The sequence below is a fragment of the Anomalospiza imberbis genome, chromosome 18, assembly GCF_031753505.1.
Source record: "Anomalospiza imberbis isolate Cuckoo-Finch-1a 21T00152 chromosome 18, ASM3175350v1, whole genome shotgun sequence".
Taxonomy (NCBI): domain Eukaryota; kingdom Metazoa; phylum Chordata; class Aves; order Passeriformes; family Viduidae; genus Anomalospiza; species Anomalospiza imberbis.
In genome coordinates, this window is record NC_089698.1 from 11,183,283 (window position 1) to 11,197,444 (window position 14,162).

At 44.4% G+C, this 14,162-nt stretch overlaps 1 protein-coding gene and 2 long non-coding RNA genes across 3 annotated transcripts; 1 reads left to right on the top strand and 2 right to left on the bottom strand.

Annotated features, from left to right (window-relative positions):
- Positions 1-208: 208 nt before the first annotated feature.
- On the bottom strand, positions 209-2,850 carry LOC137484872 (uncharacterized). Its single transcript, XR_011005083.1, has 3 exons — positions 2,674-2,850; positions 1,460-1,683; positions 209-536 (listed from the first exon to the last, which is right to left on the bottom strand). It is a non-coding gene; the product is annotated as an uncharacterized lncRNA (long non-coding RNA).
- Positions 2,851-6,832: 3,982 nt separating this feature from the next.
- YWHAH (tyrosine 3-monooxygenase/tryptophan 5-monooxygenase activation protein eta) lies at positions 6,833-14,162 on the top strand. Its single transcript, XM_068209064.1, has 2 exons — positions 6,833-7,221; positions 12,739-14,162. The coding sequence occupies exons 1-2, from the start codon at positions 7,135-7,137 to the stop codon at positions 13,393-13,395; spliced, it is 744 nt and encodes a 247-aa protein (XP_068065165.1). The 5' UTR covers positions 6,833-7,134; the 3' UTR covers positions 13,396-14,162.
- Positions 10,462-11,544, bottom strand: LOC137484871 (uncharacterized). The gene is made up of 2 exons (XR_011005082.1): positions 10,669-11,544; positions 10,462-10,624 (listed from the first exon to the last, which is right to left on the bottom strand). It is a non-coding gene; the product is annotated as an uncharacterized lncRNA (long non-coding RNA).

A 14,162-nucleotide genomic window follows, 5' to 3' on the forward strand; every position in this document is an offset into this window, starting at 1 on the left:
ATATCCTGCCGCGCTCTGATTGGCTGTCGCCTCCCGCCGAGCCATAGCAACAGCGGGGCGCGCGGCTCCTCCGGAGGCGGGGGGCGCGGAGGCTGAGGGAGCGGCGGGAGCCCTGAGGGCGGGCGAGGCGCCGGGGCCGCCGCCACGGCCGCGCCTGCTGAAAGCCCCTTCTCCAGGCGCTGTCACCGTCCCTTCTGCGGCCCGCGGTGGAACGGAGACGCGACACGGTCAGGAGCCTGCCAGCCACGCGGCTCCATGCAGACGCAGCAGCCCCAAAGCGAAATTCCCACTGGGTCTTGCTGGGCTGCTGTCTGAGATCCCAAATAAGGTACTTTAATTTTCATCCCTGCTGATGACATGTCACTACAATGACTCTGATTTAGGCAGCCAGTGATACATGGTACATGATACATGTGGATGAAAGCCAGGGAGGTTACACTTCCCCGCTGTTGAAGATGTATTGGAGTAAAGAGGAATGACGCCTCTCTTACAATGAGATGTATTTTCAGTTCCTTTCAAATACTTAGTTCTGTTTCCTGTCAGGAGAGATAAGATTAGATTGACATTGCCTGTATAGAAATTTTAGATAGCTGTCATTCCATATAGGTTCTTTTCTAAGAAAGCAACCCATGCTAGGGAATGCAGGTATTTTGGCTTGGCATATAAGTGACCTTTGTTCTACCACATTAACAACACCAGTGTCCTAAGACCTTGTAAGTTTTAAAAATAGTTCAAGAACACAGTTGTTTTGAGTTTTTAGTTAAAGAGAAGAGGCTCAATTCAGCAAAATTCCTCAGGAGTGCTAGAACAACAAGTCACTTTTCCAAACTTAAATCTGAAAAAGTATTTTCAGCTAAAGTAGAATTAACGCCTTTTCTCTTATACTTAATGAATTTCATTTCTGAATTTGGTACAGTTGCTCTCTGGAGGACAACTGAATTTTCTAGGTCTTTTCCCAGGTGAAATAACTTATTACTTTTCTGTAAGTTAATGTTAGACAATTTGAAGTTTGATATGTAAAATCAAGCAAATTAAAGTATTCCCCTTTAAGAGATGAAAATTCAAGTGATTGAAGTACAGTGTATTTTGGCCCACTGTTGCCCCATGTCACCTAGATATTGAACCTGCACAAAGCACTTTTGAGGAGGTAATTGCATTTGGACGGGAATTTGCAAGTGGCGACTGCAGATGATCTCACAGGCCTTGGCCATGCTGGGTTACAGGGGGCTGACAGGATTCAGGGGTGGGGTGCTGCTTCCCCATCCCTGGGCCAGAGCAGATGGGGTGCCTGGCCATGCAGCAGGGGAAGAGAACAAGTGAATCAGTGCTGAATGCCAGTCGTGCTTTTGACCTTCTCTGCCTGTGCTGCTGGCTGGAGTTAGTCTTTCAAGGAGAGCCTAGTGGAGTTCTTTCCATTGTATTCACATTGGGGTAGCAATTTGTTCAATTTGTGTCTTACCTCGTTCTGGTTTCCTAGATGTGATTGTGTCCCCATCATGTTCTGCTTTCCCTATCCTACCATCTGTAGCAAGCTCTGGATGTGTTTATGTTGCTCTTCCTTGGAGCTGCACTTGGAAGCAGGCTGAGCACGTGGCTGACCTGCCCTGAGCTGAATGTGCTGTACCTGCTGTTGTCATTCCTCCTCCTCCACATGGCTTGGCCTAGCAAAGGAAGGAGCCTGCCCTAGATAGAATAAAACCAAAGTTATTTTTATCTTAAAATGCATATAAGGGGCCCAAAGTACAGTGCCTGCATGTGTTGATTGGTCACAGAAAGGGGATGGAAATCCAGGAGCACTTTCAGAAGTTCTGTTACTTGACCCTCCCTGAGGTGAGAGGAACACTTTCCCAAGAGGCAGCATCCATGTTTTCCAGCACTGCTGCTACAGGTGGCTTTTCTCTTGGCAGTTCAGCAGACAGCCCTGAGCCTGGCAAGGTCAGAGGCTGAGGGTGGTTCTGCCCTGGAAGCGTGCTGTGGAAATGGCTGTGTGGAGGTCCTGCACAGCAGCTGCCATGAAAACTTCCCTGAACATCTCCATGTCACTGCTGCAGGGGATCGAGGATGTGAGCAGCAGCTTTTCCTGCTTGCAGTCCCTTTGGCAGTTCTGCTTACTGTCACAGTCACTGGTGCATCCAAGACCCACTCGGGACAAATGCTGGGAGACACAGCTTCAAAAAAGTGTTTTCAGGCAGTCTCTCATTCTGGATACCTGCCTCACCTTTCCTGGGGCCTCATTTTTAGAGGAAACGAGCACTTTGTGCAGTGACTCAAGTAGGGCACCCAGAATAAGAGGCCACTTTTGAAAATGTCGGTAAAGGCATTTTGTTTTATCTCTGCACTTCATTAGTCTTATCCCCAAAGTCTTTCATGTTATGTTCTACAGTGAAAGGTCATTGTTTCAGATCAATCATTTTCAGTGGGATTTAATCCAGTTCTAAGTCAAACTAATCCACTTTGGTAAAGGTTGGAGGGCACTAAAAATTAACTTTTTAAGACAGATCTGGTCTTATTTTTTAAATGTGGCTGCTGATGCTGAGTCCTTAATTGTTTATGCTCAGCACGAGGTGTCTTTTGGAGAGGTTCCAGAAATCGTAGCATCGAGTTATTTTGTGTTCATATTGTTCTTTTATTTCCAGTATTTTCTTAACACAGGTTGTTTCTTTTTCCTCTTACCTGTAGAGCCTCTTTTCAAAATGGTGCTCTGGTGGCAGCTGCTGATAAGCAGGCTTTTTCAGGTTTTCCTGTTGAAGCTTGTGAATTCTGGTTACTTTCCCCTGGTTATATAAAGAGTAAAACTGCATTCTTCTACCTGGGCAGGACTAGCAAACACTGTAGCCTGAAGTAGCTCATGAGGAGTTAAAGCTGCTTTCAATTAGCTACTGTGTTCTCGCCACTTAAAGGAACCCCCACAACTGAGCATGCTTGACAACCCCCTGTGCATATCCCTGAATCATTCTGGCAAGGAAAAACTGCCATCATCTTTTATTCAGATATAGTGCTGTTTCCTCACTGGACTCTGAAATGAGCAGGTGCTGGATGATAGCACATTTTGCCAGAGAGTTCTGAGGGTTTATCAGCTTGTGTCTGCACAGGATTTTGAACATGCAAAAGACTGCTGTGTGTGAATATTGAATGGTATTAAATACACTGCAGTGATCCCAACTAGGCTTTGGGGTACAGACCTACCCTTTCCCATGAGGGAGCAAGAGCTTCACAGGTTTTGTACAAATCAGTACCCTTCTGTTTTAAAGTTCTTCCCATGTAGGTTAATAGATACACAATGTACTTCACCACAGTGCATGGCATGAGCCCTGTTGCTGCTGCTGAGCAGCACTCAGGCAGTGTCATCTTTCTTCATTCTAGGATTTACCCTTGAGTTATGAGGGAGGTTCTGTGAGAGTGATTCAAGATTAATATGAAATTGAAATATGACAAAGAGTAGAATATTTTCACACACTGTGACAGCCTCGAGGCTTGTTAAACTATGGTGTATGGCTTGGCTAGAAGTATGTCACTGAAATACAGTCCCTTGTGGTTTGGGAGAGAATCATCACACTACAGCTACGCCCACTGCTATCTCGTGCTCTGATCTTGTCGTTGGTTACACCATCTATCCTGATGCACATTTATCTCACTTTACTGGGGGAATGTGCTGCTAGAATTCTAACAATAAAAATTACAGATAGTCCTAAGCCTCTGGAAGAATCTGTCCTTACAGCACTATCTGAGCATCATGCCCCATGTAAGGGCCAGTCACAAGGATTTCCAAGACCAGATGTTAACAAACTCCATCTCTTTCTCTTCCACAGTTGTCTCTACTTCGTTTGCTGTGATGTGGAAGCTGGTTAACCTTCCCCACCAGTGGGTGGTTTCTCTTCTCTCTCTCTGTTTTTCAGTATCTTGTCCCCAAGATGTTCATCATTTAGCAGTTCCCTAAATAAAACATTTCCTTGCTGCAGAAAGGAGAGGGAAGATAATTTTCTCCAGGGATTAGGAGGATGTTAGTGGCAGGAACTTTGTAGCAGCACTGCTGTAGTTCCATGAGTCTCGGAAAGAGTGGCACAAAATGTGTGTGCTCCCTCAGTGCTTCCAGGACAACAAAAGGGGAGGTTTTCCACCGTGGTGAAAGCCTGGGAATGGCACATGGTGGTTCCCTTGTGATGTTGCCTCTTTACCAGTGTCCCTGCAGCTAAACATCAGCACTGGGGAGACACCCTCTGAGACAGCTGTGGTGTCCCCAGTGCCCCTGTGCGAGTGAGCACTGAACTGGAATGGCATTTCAGCAGGAAGCTATTTATGGAACATGGGTGCTGTCCAATAATCAGATATGTCTGTGGAGCAGAGCCACTGCCTTAGGTCATAGTGCAATTTTCAGTGCCATAAATTTCTCCATCTACGAATTCTTGCTGGGTGTGGTCACTTCGCGAACAATTCTCAGTCCTGCCTCATGAGAGCAGTATTTCTGAGCTTTGATGGGAATCATGGAGTGATGCCTGGCATCTGAGCTCAGCAGGGGAACCACAGTCAGGCACTGCTTGCACCCCATTCGGCAGTCTAATAAAAGACCTGCTGATTTTTCCTTTCCGTTCCATTTTTGTTTTAAGACACTGTGACTCATAAATATTGTAGAAGATTATAAAACTCACTGAGTGAGCTCTAATTTCTGTTTATTTGTACCTCTGTGGAAATGTGGAGCCACTACTGAGGATGAAGATCCAGAGCACTAGGCACTGAATGCACAGGAGAATATAGGTACTCTCCCCCAGACCTTGGATGTGAAATGCAATCTCTTCCCTTTCTTTAGGTTACAGTCAGACTGTGGAAATGCTGCACACAACGTTGTCTTATTTTAGCACTTTTTCTTGAAACTGTTGAATTTAGATGTGCATCTGGTTTTAGAGCAGTGAGGTTACACATGACCTCATGGATTCAAGGTTAGGAATTTTTGAGATGCTTTAGACTGAGAAATAGCTGTTTTACAGAAGCCTCAATTAAGGAAATCAAAGCATTTAATGAGAATGTTTTGTGCATGTGTAGATATATCCACATATATTTGGCAGATTAATGCAGATTGGTTCAGTGGGTGAATAACTAGTTTTAAAAATACTTTGTAATCCGTTTCCCTGGGGAGTCTGAAGCTGCTGTACAAGACTAGAAAGCTGCTGGTAAACCCTACATATTTTCAGAGCTGTTGGAATGCTTTGCAAACTGACTAATGTCTACTGAGAAATTATCACAACTGCAAGGGTTCCCAATTGAAGTGAACTGGGCAAGGAGGATTGGCACATCTGTCACTACTCTTGCCTAAGGGTCAGATGCATTAAAATTTGTATTTTTACATGGAATTAAGTATTTTCAAAATCACATCTTTGCTGTCTAAACATTTATTCTAAGGTAAAATCAATGCAAGTTTTAAAATAAGTATGATAATAAATTGAACTGATGCTTGGGATCCATTCTGTTCGGGTTTGGGATGTCACTGCCTTCTCTTAGAAACAGTGAAAACAAAATCCCAGTAGGAAAAAGCCCCATTTGGCTTGCTGGGATGCATGCACAGTGGTGTATGTGCTTCACACTATTTCAAGGGCTGTTTCCAGGATGTTCTGGCAATCAGTTTATAACTTGCTAAGTTTTATCTTTCATGCCTTATTACATATAACTATAGTTTATTCTTATTTGTTATATTTATTTATGTCTTTTAACAAGACAGCAATATTCATCTAATCCCTTTAAAAACGGCAGCGTTTATTTTAACTGGCATTAGGGTTTAATGCACAAAAGCCAGCAGCATTAGAGTTAAGGCTAAAAACTTTTGTCTGACACAAGGGACTGGATTGACTCATTTGAAGTAGTGTGAGAGTACCGAGGGTAGTGGAGAGCATCGGGAGGAGTGAGAGCAGCCTTGTCCCTGCTTCCCGGGTGTGCTAATGGACTTTCTTTCCTTGTCTTTGGGGGTGAGGACAGATGTGAGCTTCAATTGCCACGGGTGCTCTGGTGCGGAACTCTCTGCTGGTGAGCAAACCTTCCGCTCAGCTGCACAGCAGCTCCCCGTACCTTCAGCGGTGCCGGCATGTTTAAATGCTGGCCAGGGTTGAATGGGAAAAGTTAATCTAGGATGTATTGTAAGAGATGAGTAACGTGGCTCCCAGCGTTTCTGTGGACACCAGCAGCAGTTTGTTGTTTGTGCAAGGTTCTTACCTTGAGATGATTTTTATGTAAGAATGATAGTCTGTCAATCGATGAAAGAGGAGCTTGACTATGACACATTAAAATACGTAGTAAAATTGAATTTAGCTGCATCTCTTAGGTAAGGTAGTAAAATTGGTCCGTGGTACCACCCCCACAACTCGGGCTGTTTGAAGGCAGCCGGGATGCGAGATACACTTATTTCCCCGAAAGAGGCACAACCGTGCCACTACTGCAGGCTGCGGCCGCACAAAGCAGCCATGGGCTGGGCAGGGTCGCACACGTGAACGCGGAGCGTGGTCAGCCCGACCCGTGGTCAGCCAGCCGTGTCCCGCCCGTGCCCCTGCCGAGGCCAGGCAGGGCGGGCGAGGCGGAGGCGGTGGCGGTGTCCAAGCCCGCCCCGTGCCCCGTGCCCCGTGCCCCGTGCCCCGTGCCCCGTGCCCCGTCCCGCAGTGCCCGCGCCCCCCGCCCACCTCCACCTTTGCAGCAGGAAAATGCAGCACTCCCAGCGCGCACGCGCGGCCCGCGGCCGGCGCCCCGCGATGGCTATTTATAGCAAGTGACGTCACCTAGAAATAGAGCGCGGGGGAGCGGCGCCCCCTCCCCTCCCCTGCAGCACCGCGGCTCCGCCCCCTCGTTGCCTTCCCGGCGCGCAGGCGCGGGCGGCGGCAGCAGCGCGAGGCTCCGAGCCGCACACGCCGCGGTGCGACCGGGAGCGCGGCCGGCGGGCGAGGGAGCGGCGGCCAGCACAGCTCAGCCCGGCACAGCCCAGCTCAGCCCGGCACAGCCCAGCTCAGCCCGGCACAGCCCAGCACAGCCCAGCGGGCGGCTCCGCTTACGGTTCCTGCTCCCGCCACCCGTGCGCGCCCAGCCGCACATCCCCGCCCGCCTTCCGCTCGCTCTCAGGGGCGCGCAGAGCCCAGCCCGGCAGCCACCACGGAAGCGGCCATGGGGGACCGAGAGCAGCTGCTGCAGAGAGCCCGCCTGGCCGAGCAGGCGGAGAGATACGATGACATGGCCTCGGCCATGAAGTCGGTGAGTGGGGCCGGTAGCGTGGCGGCCGTGGGGCGTACTCGGGGAGGAGTGTGTAGGGGAGTAGTGGCGAGGGAGGGAGGGAAAGGAAGTGCGGGCTGGTCCGAGGCGGGGTTGGGTCCGGAGAGGATGCGAGCCGCCGGCTCCCACCCGTCGCGGTGAAGAAAGGAGGGCGGGAGCAGGAGCCAGACCATCCCGCCGGGACACCTCGCCGCCGTGTGGGGCGGTGCCCAGTACTACCTGCCTTCGGCAGAGATGAGACAAAGAGTAGCCGGTCCAAACCGGACCTAGCACCCCCTTTCAAAATCTGTTTCCTTTCCCCCCTCCCCCATTCCCCCCGTTCCCCCGTAAAGGCTGTCTCGCAGCCCTCCCGCTCCCCGGCTGTCCCTGCCCCGGGGGTGTGGCTGTCCCCATGCCCTCCTCTCCGTGTCCCCACCGCGCCAATCGGGCTCGCAGTGCGGCCATTTGAATGCCGCCCGCCTCTCCTCGCGGCGGGAACGCTGTGCATTCCTTCTCTGCTACAGATGGGGCCCATCCTCGCCCACCTCCCTTCCACCCCCGACGGGGTGGTGGGTTTCACCTTGGGGTGCATCTCCCCTTCTGGGCATCCGCCAGCGTTCGGGGGCGCTGGTCCTGTGGGATGGGCGCTGCGGCGGGGGCTGTCTGGGGACACAGCGAGAGGAGCCCCTTCCTCTTCTAGACGTTTCTTTTGCCTCGCCGTAAAAGACACGAATAGAGGCCTCACTCACTAACATCGGTGACTCAAAGATAATAGCTGCGTCCAGGTGTGAAAGCTACCCCCTGTTCCAGGAGCATTTCCCGAGCTTTAACGTTGCCTTTTTGCCTCTTCTTTGTAGGGTAACAGTTTCTCAGTGCATACCGTACCCTGTTGAATACTGAAATGTGTTTAAACAATGTTACATTTGCAACTCTGGTCCTTTCAGAACCAAGCAATGAAAATTATTTGTACTGATCTGATTGTACTGATGCATAATAAAATTGTAGAATGATCAAACCTTTTATGTCTAGTCCCTTTTTTGAAAACAAAGCATTCACACGATCTGAATGTTATGGGTAATGTTAGTGCCACTGGATGCTTAGCAGTGTCTTTCTAGATCAGATTACAATTGGTTTGTTCTTGCTGATCTGTCCTCTGTGAACACCAAAGGCCCCCAGAGGAACTGTTTCTCTCAAGAGTTCTGCTGTTTGAAGGCACGAGATGATTTAGTTTGAAAAAGAGCAGCTTCAAATGGAGTCCACATTTTTGTTGTAAGATTGTCACCTCCCTTAAATGTGGGCAGTAAAAAGACACTAATTTTGCTGCTTTTGTTCACTTTTGCTATTATGTTATAATAAATATTACAACCAGTCCAGTTCTAAAACAGTGATACTTCTGAGTATCTCAATACCAGAGCCACAAGATGTTAAAATAAGGTATATTTACAATTCTGTCCCTGGAGTTCTTGATACAAATAATGTAATAGTAACAGCTCTTCTTTCAGTTGGTAATTTTAAAAGATGAATTGGAGAACCTGCTAAAATGTACTGCTCAAGAAGACAATTTCTAGTTGTTGCTAGTAGAAAGCTTTATATGTCTCCAATAACAACAGACCTACAGTGTACATATGGTCTCTGGGCACATGTGAAACCATGAGAACACAGTTGCTTTGCTTTAGGAAATGTGTAAATAAAGTACTTACAACTAGTGTGTATGTCCAGTTGTCTTCAAACTGTTCTAATTGCTATGCAAATTTTGATTCACCTGGAGCTGTGGTATTCTCCTCTGTACTGCCACTTCTGCTCGCAAATAAGTTGTGTGATCATGTAATTGGGAGCTCGAGAACACTTTGTAAGTAAGTGGAGTCTTGAAACTTATAGATAATTTTAAAATACAAAATGCAATCTGAGTTTAAAAGCAACAGTTCCCTTATTTAGAGCTGTTCATATACTGTTGCATATCTGTGCTGTAGCATCTGTTGGTTATTTGGCTTTCACAGATGTTCACTCCAACACAACAATTTCCAGAATGCTCTTCAGTGTTGAAGTTGATTTTGTAGGTCTGAGCATAATCTGTGGAATGCTCTGAGGGCTGGCTGTCCTCACAGTTCATACTTCTGTTTCAGTGACTGCAAATAACAGAGAGATAATTCAGAGAGCTTTTAATCCATATAGGTTAATATTGAAGTAATCTTGCAATCCAGAGGATTTAGACTTCCTCCAAAAGGAAGGGAATCAGTATTCTAACTCAGAAATCTATTCTCCAGGATATCTTAATTTGAAAAGTTTATTTTATTTTTTTTTTTTACAAAATCTCTGATTGTAACACATCTGATGCTTTTTTAAGGTGCTATATGAAAGTAGTGTGCTTTCGGTGTAAACTGAAATCTGAACAATTAATTTCAGTTTTAGATATTACTACACTTTACAGTACAGAATTTAGCCAACAGCATGGTAGTTACTTCAGAAACATAAAGTAACAAATGCTTGTTTTAGTGAAAGTGTATTTGCCTGATTTTTGACTGACACTGGAGAGTGACAAGGCTGCTGTTTCATCTGTCAGTATAAAGCTGGAGAAACATTTATTTTTTATTCCTATCAATTCTCCTATAAAGAAAAAAGCTAGACTAAATAGCAGTTGTAGCTTAAATAAGGAATTCGCTGCTTAATACAAATTTTTGTTGTTGTAAATTTTTTTTTTCATGGGAGAATTCCAGTATTTTCAATTGTAATGTGTAAACAGGAGACCAAAATGAAGTAGTTGCTGTTACAAATAATTGGGTTTAGTTTACTAAACCCATTAATTTGTAACTATTAAAGTCAATTTAATAGCAAATACAGTCATATTTAAATGGCATTCTTCCATGGGGCATGGTATTTCCATTGCATTAAATGCTGCTTCAGGATTCCAGCTGTTTCAAATAAAGCTTACACGGTAGGTACGGAATTGCTTCTCAACACACTGGAAAAAGATGCTTTGGGCGTAAGTGTGAAAGGTTCTCAGTTGATGCAACAAATGTTTCAGCATCCTGAGATCACAGCATTGAGTACCCTTTGGTTTAGATAATTCCAGAAACTGTGAAAAATTGTAGCTGTGTAAGCCTTTTGGTTTTTGGACAGTGTTAATCCTAAGAGGTAGTGCTTAGGACCTCTGTTGATTTATGTTGCTTTTCCAATATAGCTACATAGTGATAAAAAATATTTTACTTTTTAAAATTGATAACGTGGGTGATGTGAGATAAAGAATTTTAAAATTAGTCATGTGAGAAGTACTACACCATGAAATAAATTTAAGTATTGAACTAAAGTTTTTGAAACAAAATAGCTCGAGGTTCTAGTTTGTTATGTAGGCTTTATCTGTATATATAAATGGACTTAAAAAGTGTGGAATATTCTATATTTTTAGTACCTAAAAATACTTGGGTACTTAGGTACTACCTTTTAGTACCTAACCTAGTATTTAGTGTCTGGTTTGGGGTTAATGAAGTGTTGTTTGTGTAGGAGAGGGGAATGAGTTGTCTTTAATCTAAGCAGTGCTCTCCCCTGCTGGGAGACGACTTCCTCATGGCCTTCTCTGGGGTACCTGTCGCTATAGAATTTCCAGTTCTTGGTATAGAAACCTCATGATACAAGAAGATGATCTGATTTAAATTCTTTAGTCTGGGTTCTATTTGTTCCACAATGATGGACTGCATAACTTTGTATCAGGCAAGTTTTATTAATTTAACCTGACTTTATACTGGCTCAGGTACAGTAATTTTTGCATCTTGGTTGAGAACTGGCTCTAGCTGAGTGATGTGCTCTGGCTGACAAAACCATATAATCACAGGCCACTGACCTGGGTCAGGTCATGGATCAGCTCTCCAGTGTGGAATATTCACTTTGGGGTGTTTTCCTTTGTTTTCTGTGTGAAAGGAGCTCAGCTTGGTGTATGGCCTATGTGGGATCACACACAGAAGTAATTTCTGAGCTGATGGAGTACTGCCACACTCCATGTGGAGTTAGGAATTCCTGGGTTATAGTCAGGATTCCTTTTATGTGCTCCCATTTTGGTCACTAAACAGTGAAAGAACTGTTAATATCTTTACTAGAGAAGATTCAGGTAGGTTGTGGTGGAAATTGTTGAGGAAATATTGATTGGGAGCTATGATGAAGATTCTGAAGATGTCATCAGAGTTTATTCTTGTGCATTTCATCCTCTATAGGCTGCCTCTAATTCTATTAGGACAAGCAGAGCTGTGTCTTTTGGGAGTTCAGGTTCCTGAACTGTGGAAAAGTCATTTTGGAGATAAAACTAATTGACTTAATACATTTTAAGAACAAAACCTAAATTTGAAAGTAAGTTCTCTCTTCCTGTAAGAGTTATAATTCATGTAAAGTATTTTTTTGTATCTGGAAATAAGCACATTTGTTAGAAGGTTCACTGCCTACACCAGCAGTCTCAGAATAGTGTCAATATTTGTGACTTTATTGTTTGTAGTATGTAAGTATTTGGCTGTGAACACTCTGGTGCCTGTCAAGCAGTGTAAATGTGCACATTTTTTTAAAAAATAGTTAATGATTTTAACAGTGTCTGAGCAAGGACAAGTTTCTTTTCACACCAAATTACATATCCTTAGAATTCTAGTGACTACGTTTAAAGCAATATGCTTAAGGTAGAGGAGTTACATCTTTCATCCTAATTCCTTTAATTTCATGTGTATAAATTTTGAAAAGTAGAGCAATTTCAAGTGACCACAAGTCTGATAGCCTGAATTAAAACATCAAGTGAAATAGGCCTAAATATACAGTATTAGAAGTATTATCCTTCTAGCTCAGCTTTTTGTAGTAGCAGTTCGAAGTTGATCATGGCTTTGTTCCTGATTTGCTGTCCTATTTCTATGTGGTTTCTTTCACGTCCTATCTCTGGAATTTGTCTGCAGCCACTTTGCAGCCATCAGGGTAAATTTGTATTACACTGAATAGTCACTCACTACGTGTCTGAAAGATGCCATGAAACACTAATTCCATTTGTGCTGTGCAGAGCTTAATGACTCCAGCGCTTCCATCTCTGCTGTCAAATGGAAGCAAGCAGCAGGAGACAGAAGTGGGAGAATGGCATCAGCTTCCAGTGTTGCTGCTTTGCTCCAGATTCAAAAAACTGGTGTTCTAGGTACATTTAAATTCATCACTAAGTGTATAGTCTGTATAATTACACCAGACTTGCTGAAGAACCTGAGACTTCCTCTGTGGTTGCTTCTCCATTACACAAGTTTGACTCCGTTTTATTCAGTGAATGTTCTTTGCAATGGCTTCTAAATACCCCTTCTATTGCTTCAAAACTATGGGGATTTCTCTCTTTTAAGTCCTGACTGCAGAACAGTTTAAACTTTCATTGTTACAGAATTACTCCTGTCTAGAAGGAAATTTTGCGTCCTAGAAGAAATTTTGAATCTTGCACTTCGTGATGAAAGTATTGAAGGAAGTTTGCACACTCTTTTCTAAGGCAAACCCTTTAAATTTGCTCTTTGTCTGTATTTTCAGGTAACTGAGCTGAATGAGCCCCTCTCAAATGAGGATAGAAACCTGCTGTCTGTAGCCTACAAGAATGTAGTCGGAGCTAGACGGTCCTCCTGGCGCGTCATCAGCAGCATAGAGCAGAAGACTATGGCAGATGGGAATGAGAAGAAGCTGGAGAAGGTTAAAGCCTATAGGGAGAAGATAGAAAAGGAGCTCGAGACAGTCTGCAATGATGTTTTGGCTCTCCTAGATAAATACTTGATCAAGAACTGCAATGACTTCCAGTATGAGAGCAAGGTCTTTTACCTGAAAATGAAGGGGGATTACTACCGCTATTTGGCAGAAGTTGCTGCTGGAGAGAAGAAGAACAGTGTCGTGGAAGCCTCAGAAGCTGCCTATAAAGAGGCTTTTGAAATCAGCAAAGAGCACATGCAGCCCACTCACCCCATTAGGCTTGGGCTGGCACTCAATTTCTCAGTGTTCTACTATGAAATCCAGAATGCCCCTGAGCAGGCCTGCCTGTTAGCCAAACAAGCCTTTGATGATGCCATAGCAGAGCTGGACACTCTAAATGAGGATTCCTACAAGGACTCCACTCTCATCATGCAGTTACTTCGAGACAACCTCACTCTCTGGACGAGTGATCAGCAGGATGAAGAAGCAGGAGAGGGCAATAATTAATAAGCTTTCCTCTGATCCCTCTTTCATCCACTTGGCCAACCCCATCATCACCAATATTTCCTTGCCACAGTCACACTAAATATCTAGTGCTAAGCATATCTGTATTGTACAGCTGTTCAGATCTGCTGTCCACTTTATCAAGAAGCAGTTTCAGATGAGTCTTCATGGGCATTGATGGATTGATTGGTTTATTGGCCCTATTTATCTTAGTTGCACTTGAGCAGTGCAGAAGGAGGCATTTTTAGTTTGCCTGTTGATTGGAAAATATGGGAAAGAATAATGGAAAGTGATTGAGGATAACTAGATTCCAGTTAAAGTTTTCCGTTTGAAATGAGCTGACAGTTCTGTTAAGCAGTACATTTTGTGCATGCAAAGTAAATTAGCCACCCCAAATTTTTTTCAGTCAAAGAAAACAGTTAAGCTGATGTGAAATGATAACTCTGTTCATCAGTTTACAATAAACTGTTTGAAATGTGAGGTTTCAGTAGCAATTTGGTTTTTTTGCCTCTAACTTATGTGCACAGTTTCTTTAAATGCAGTGCATCTACCTAAGAGTTTTGATACTTGTAACCTTTTGCAGTTGTTTTGAAGAATCATGAATTTATTTTTTGTAAACTCTTTGGCTGTTTAGTTGTCTGTGTATTCTGACAACTCTATGTCAATATTTGCCCATGTTAAGATGGATGACTGGGAAGCCAGACTTCTAAATTAAATGTTTTGGAATTAAGTGAATAAAATAAAATGCTGCTTCAGGGATGTTATCTCTA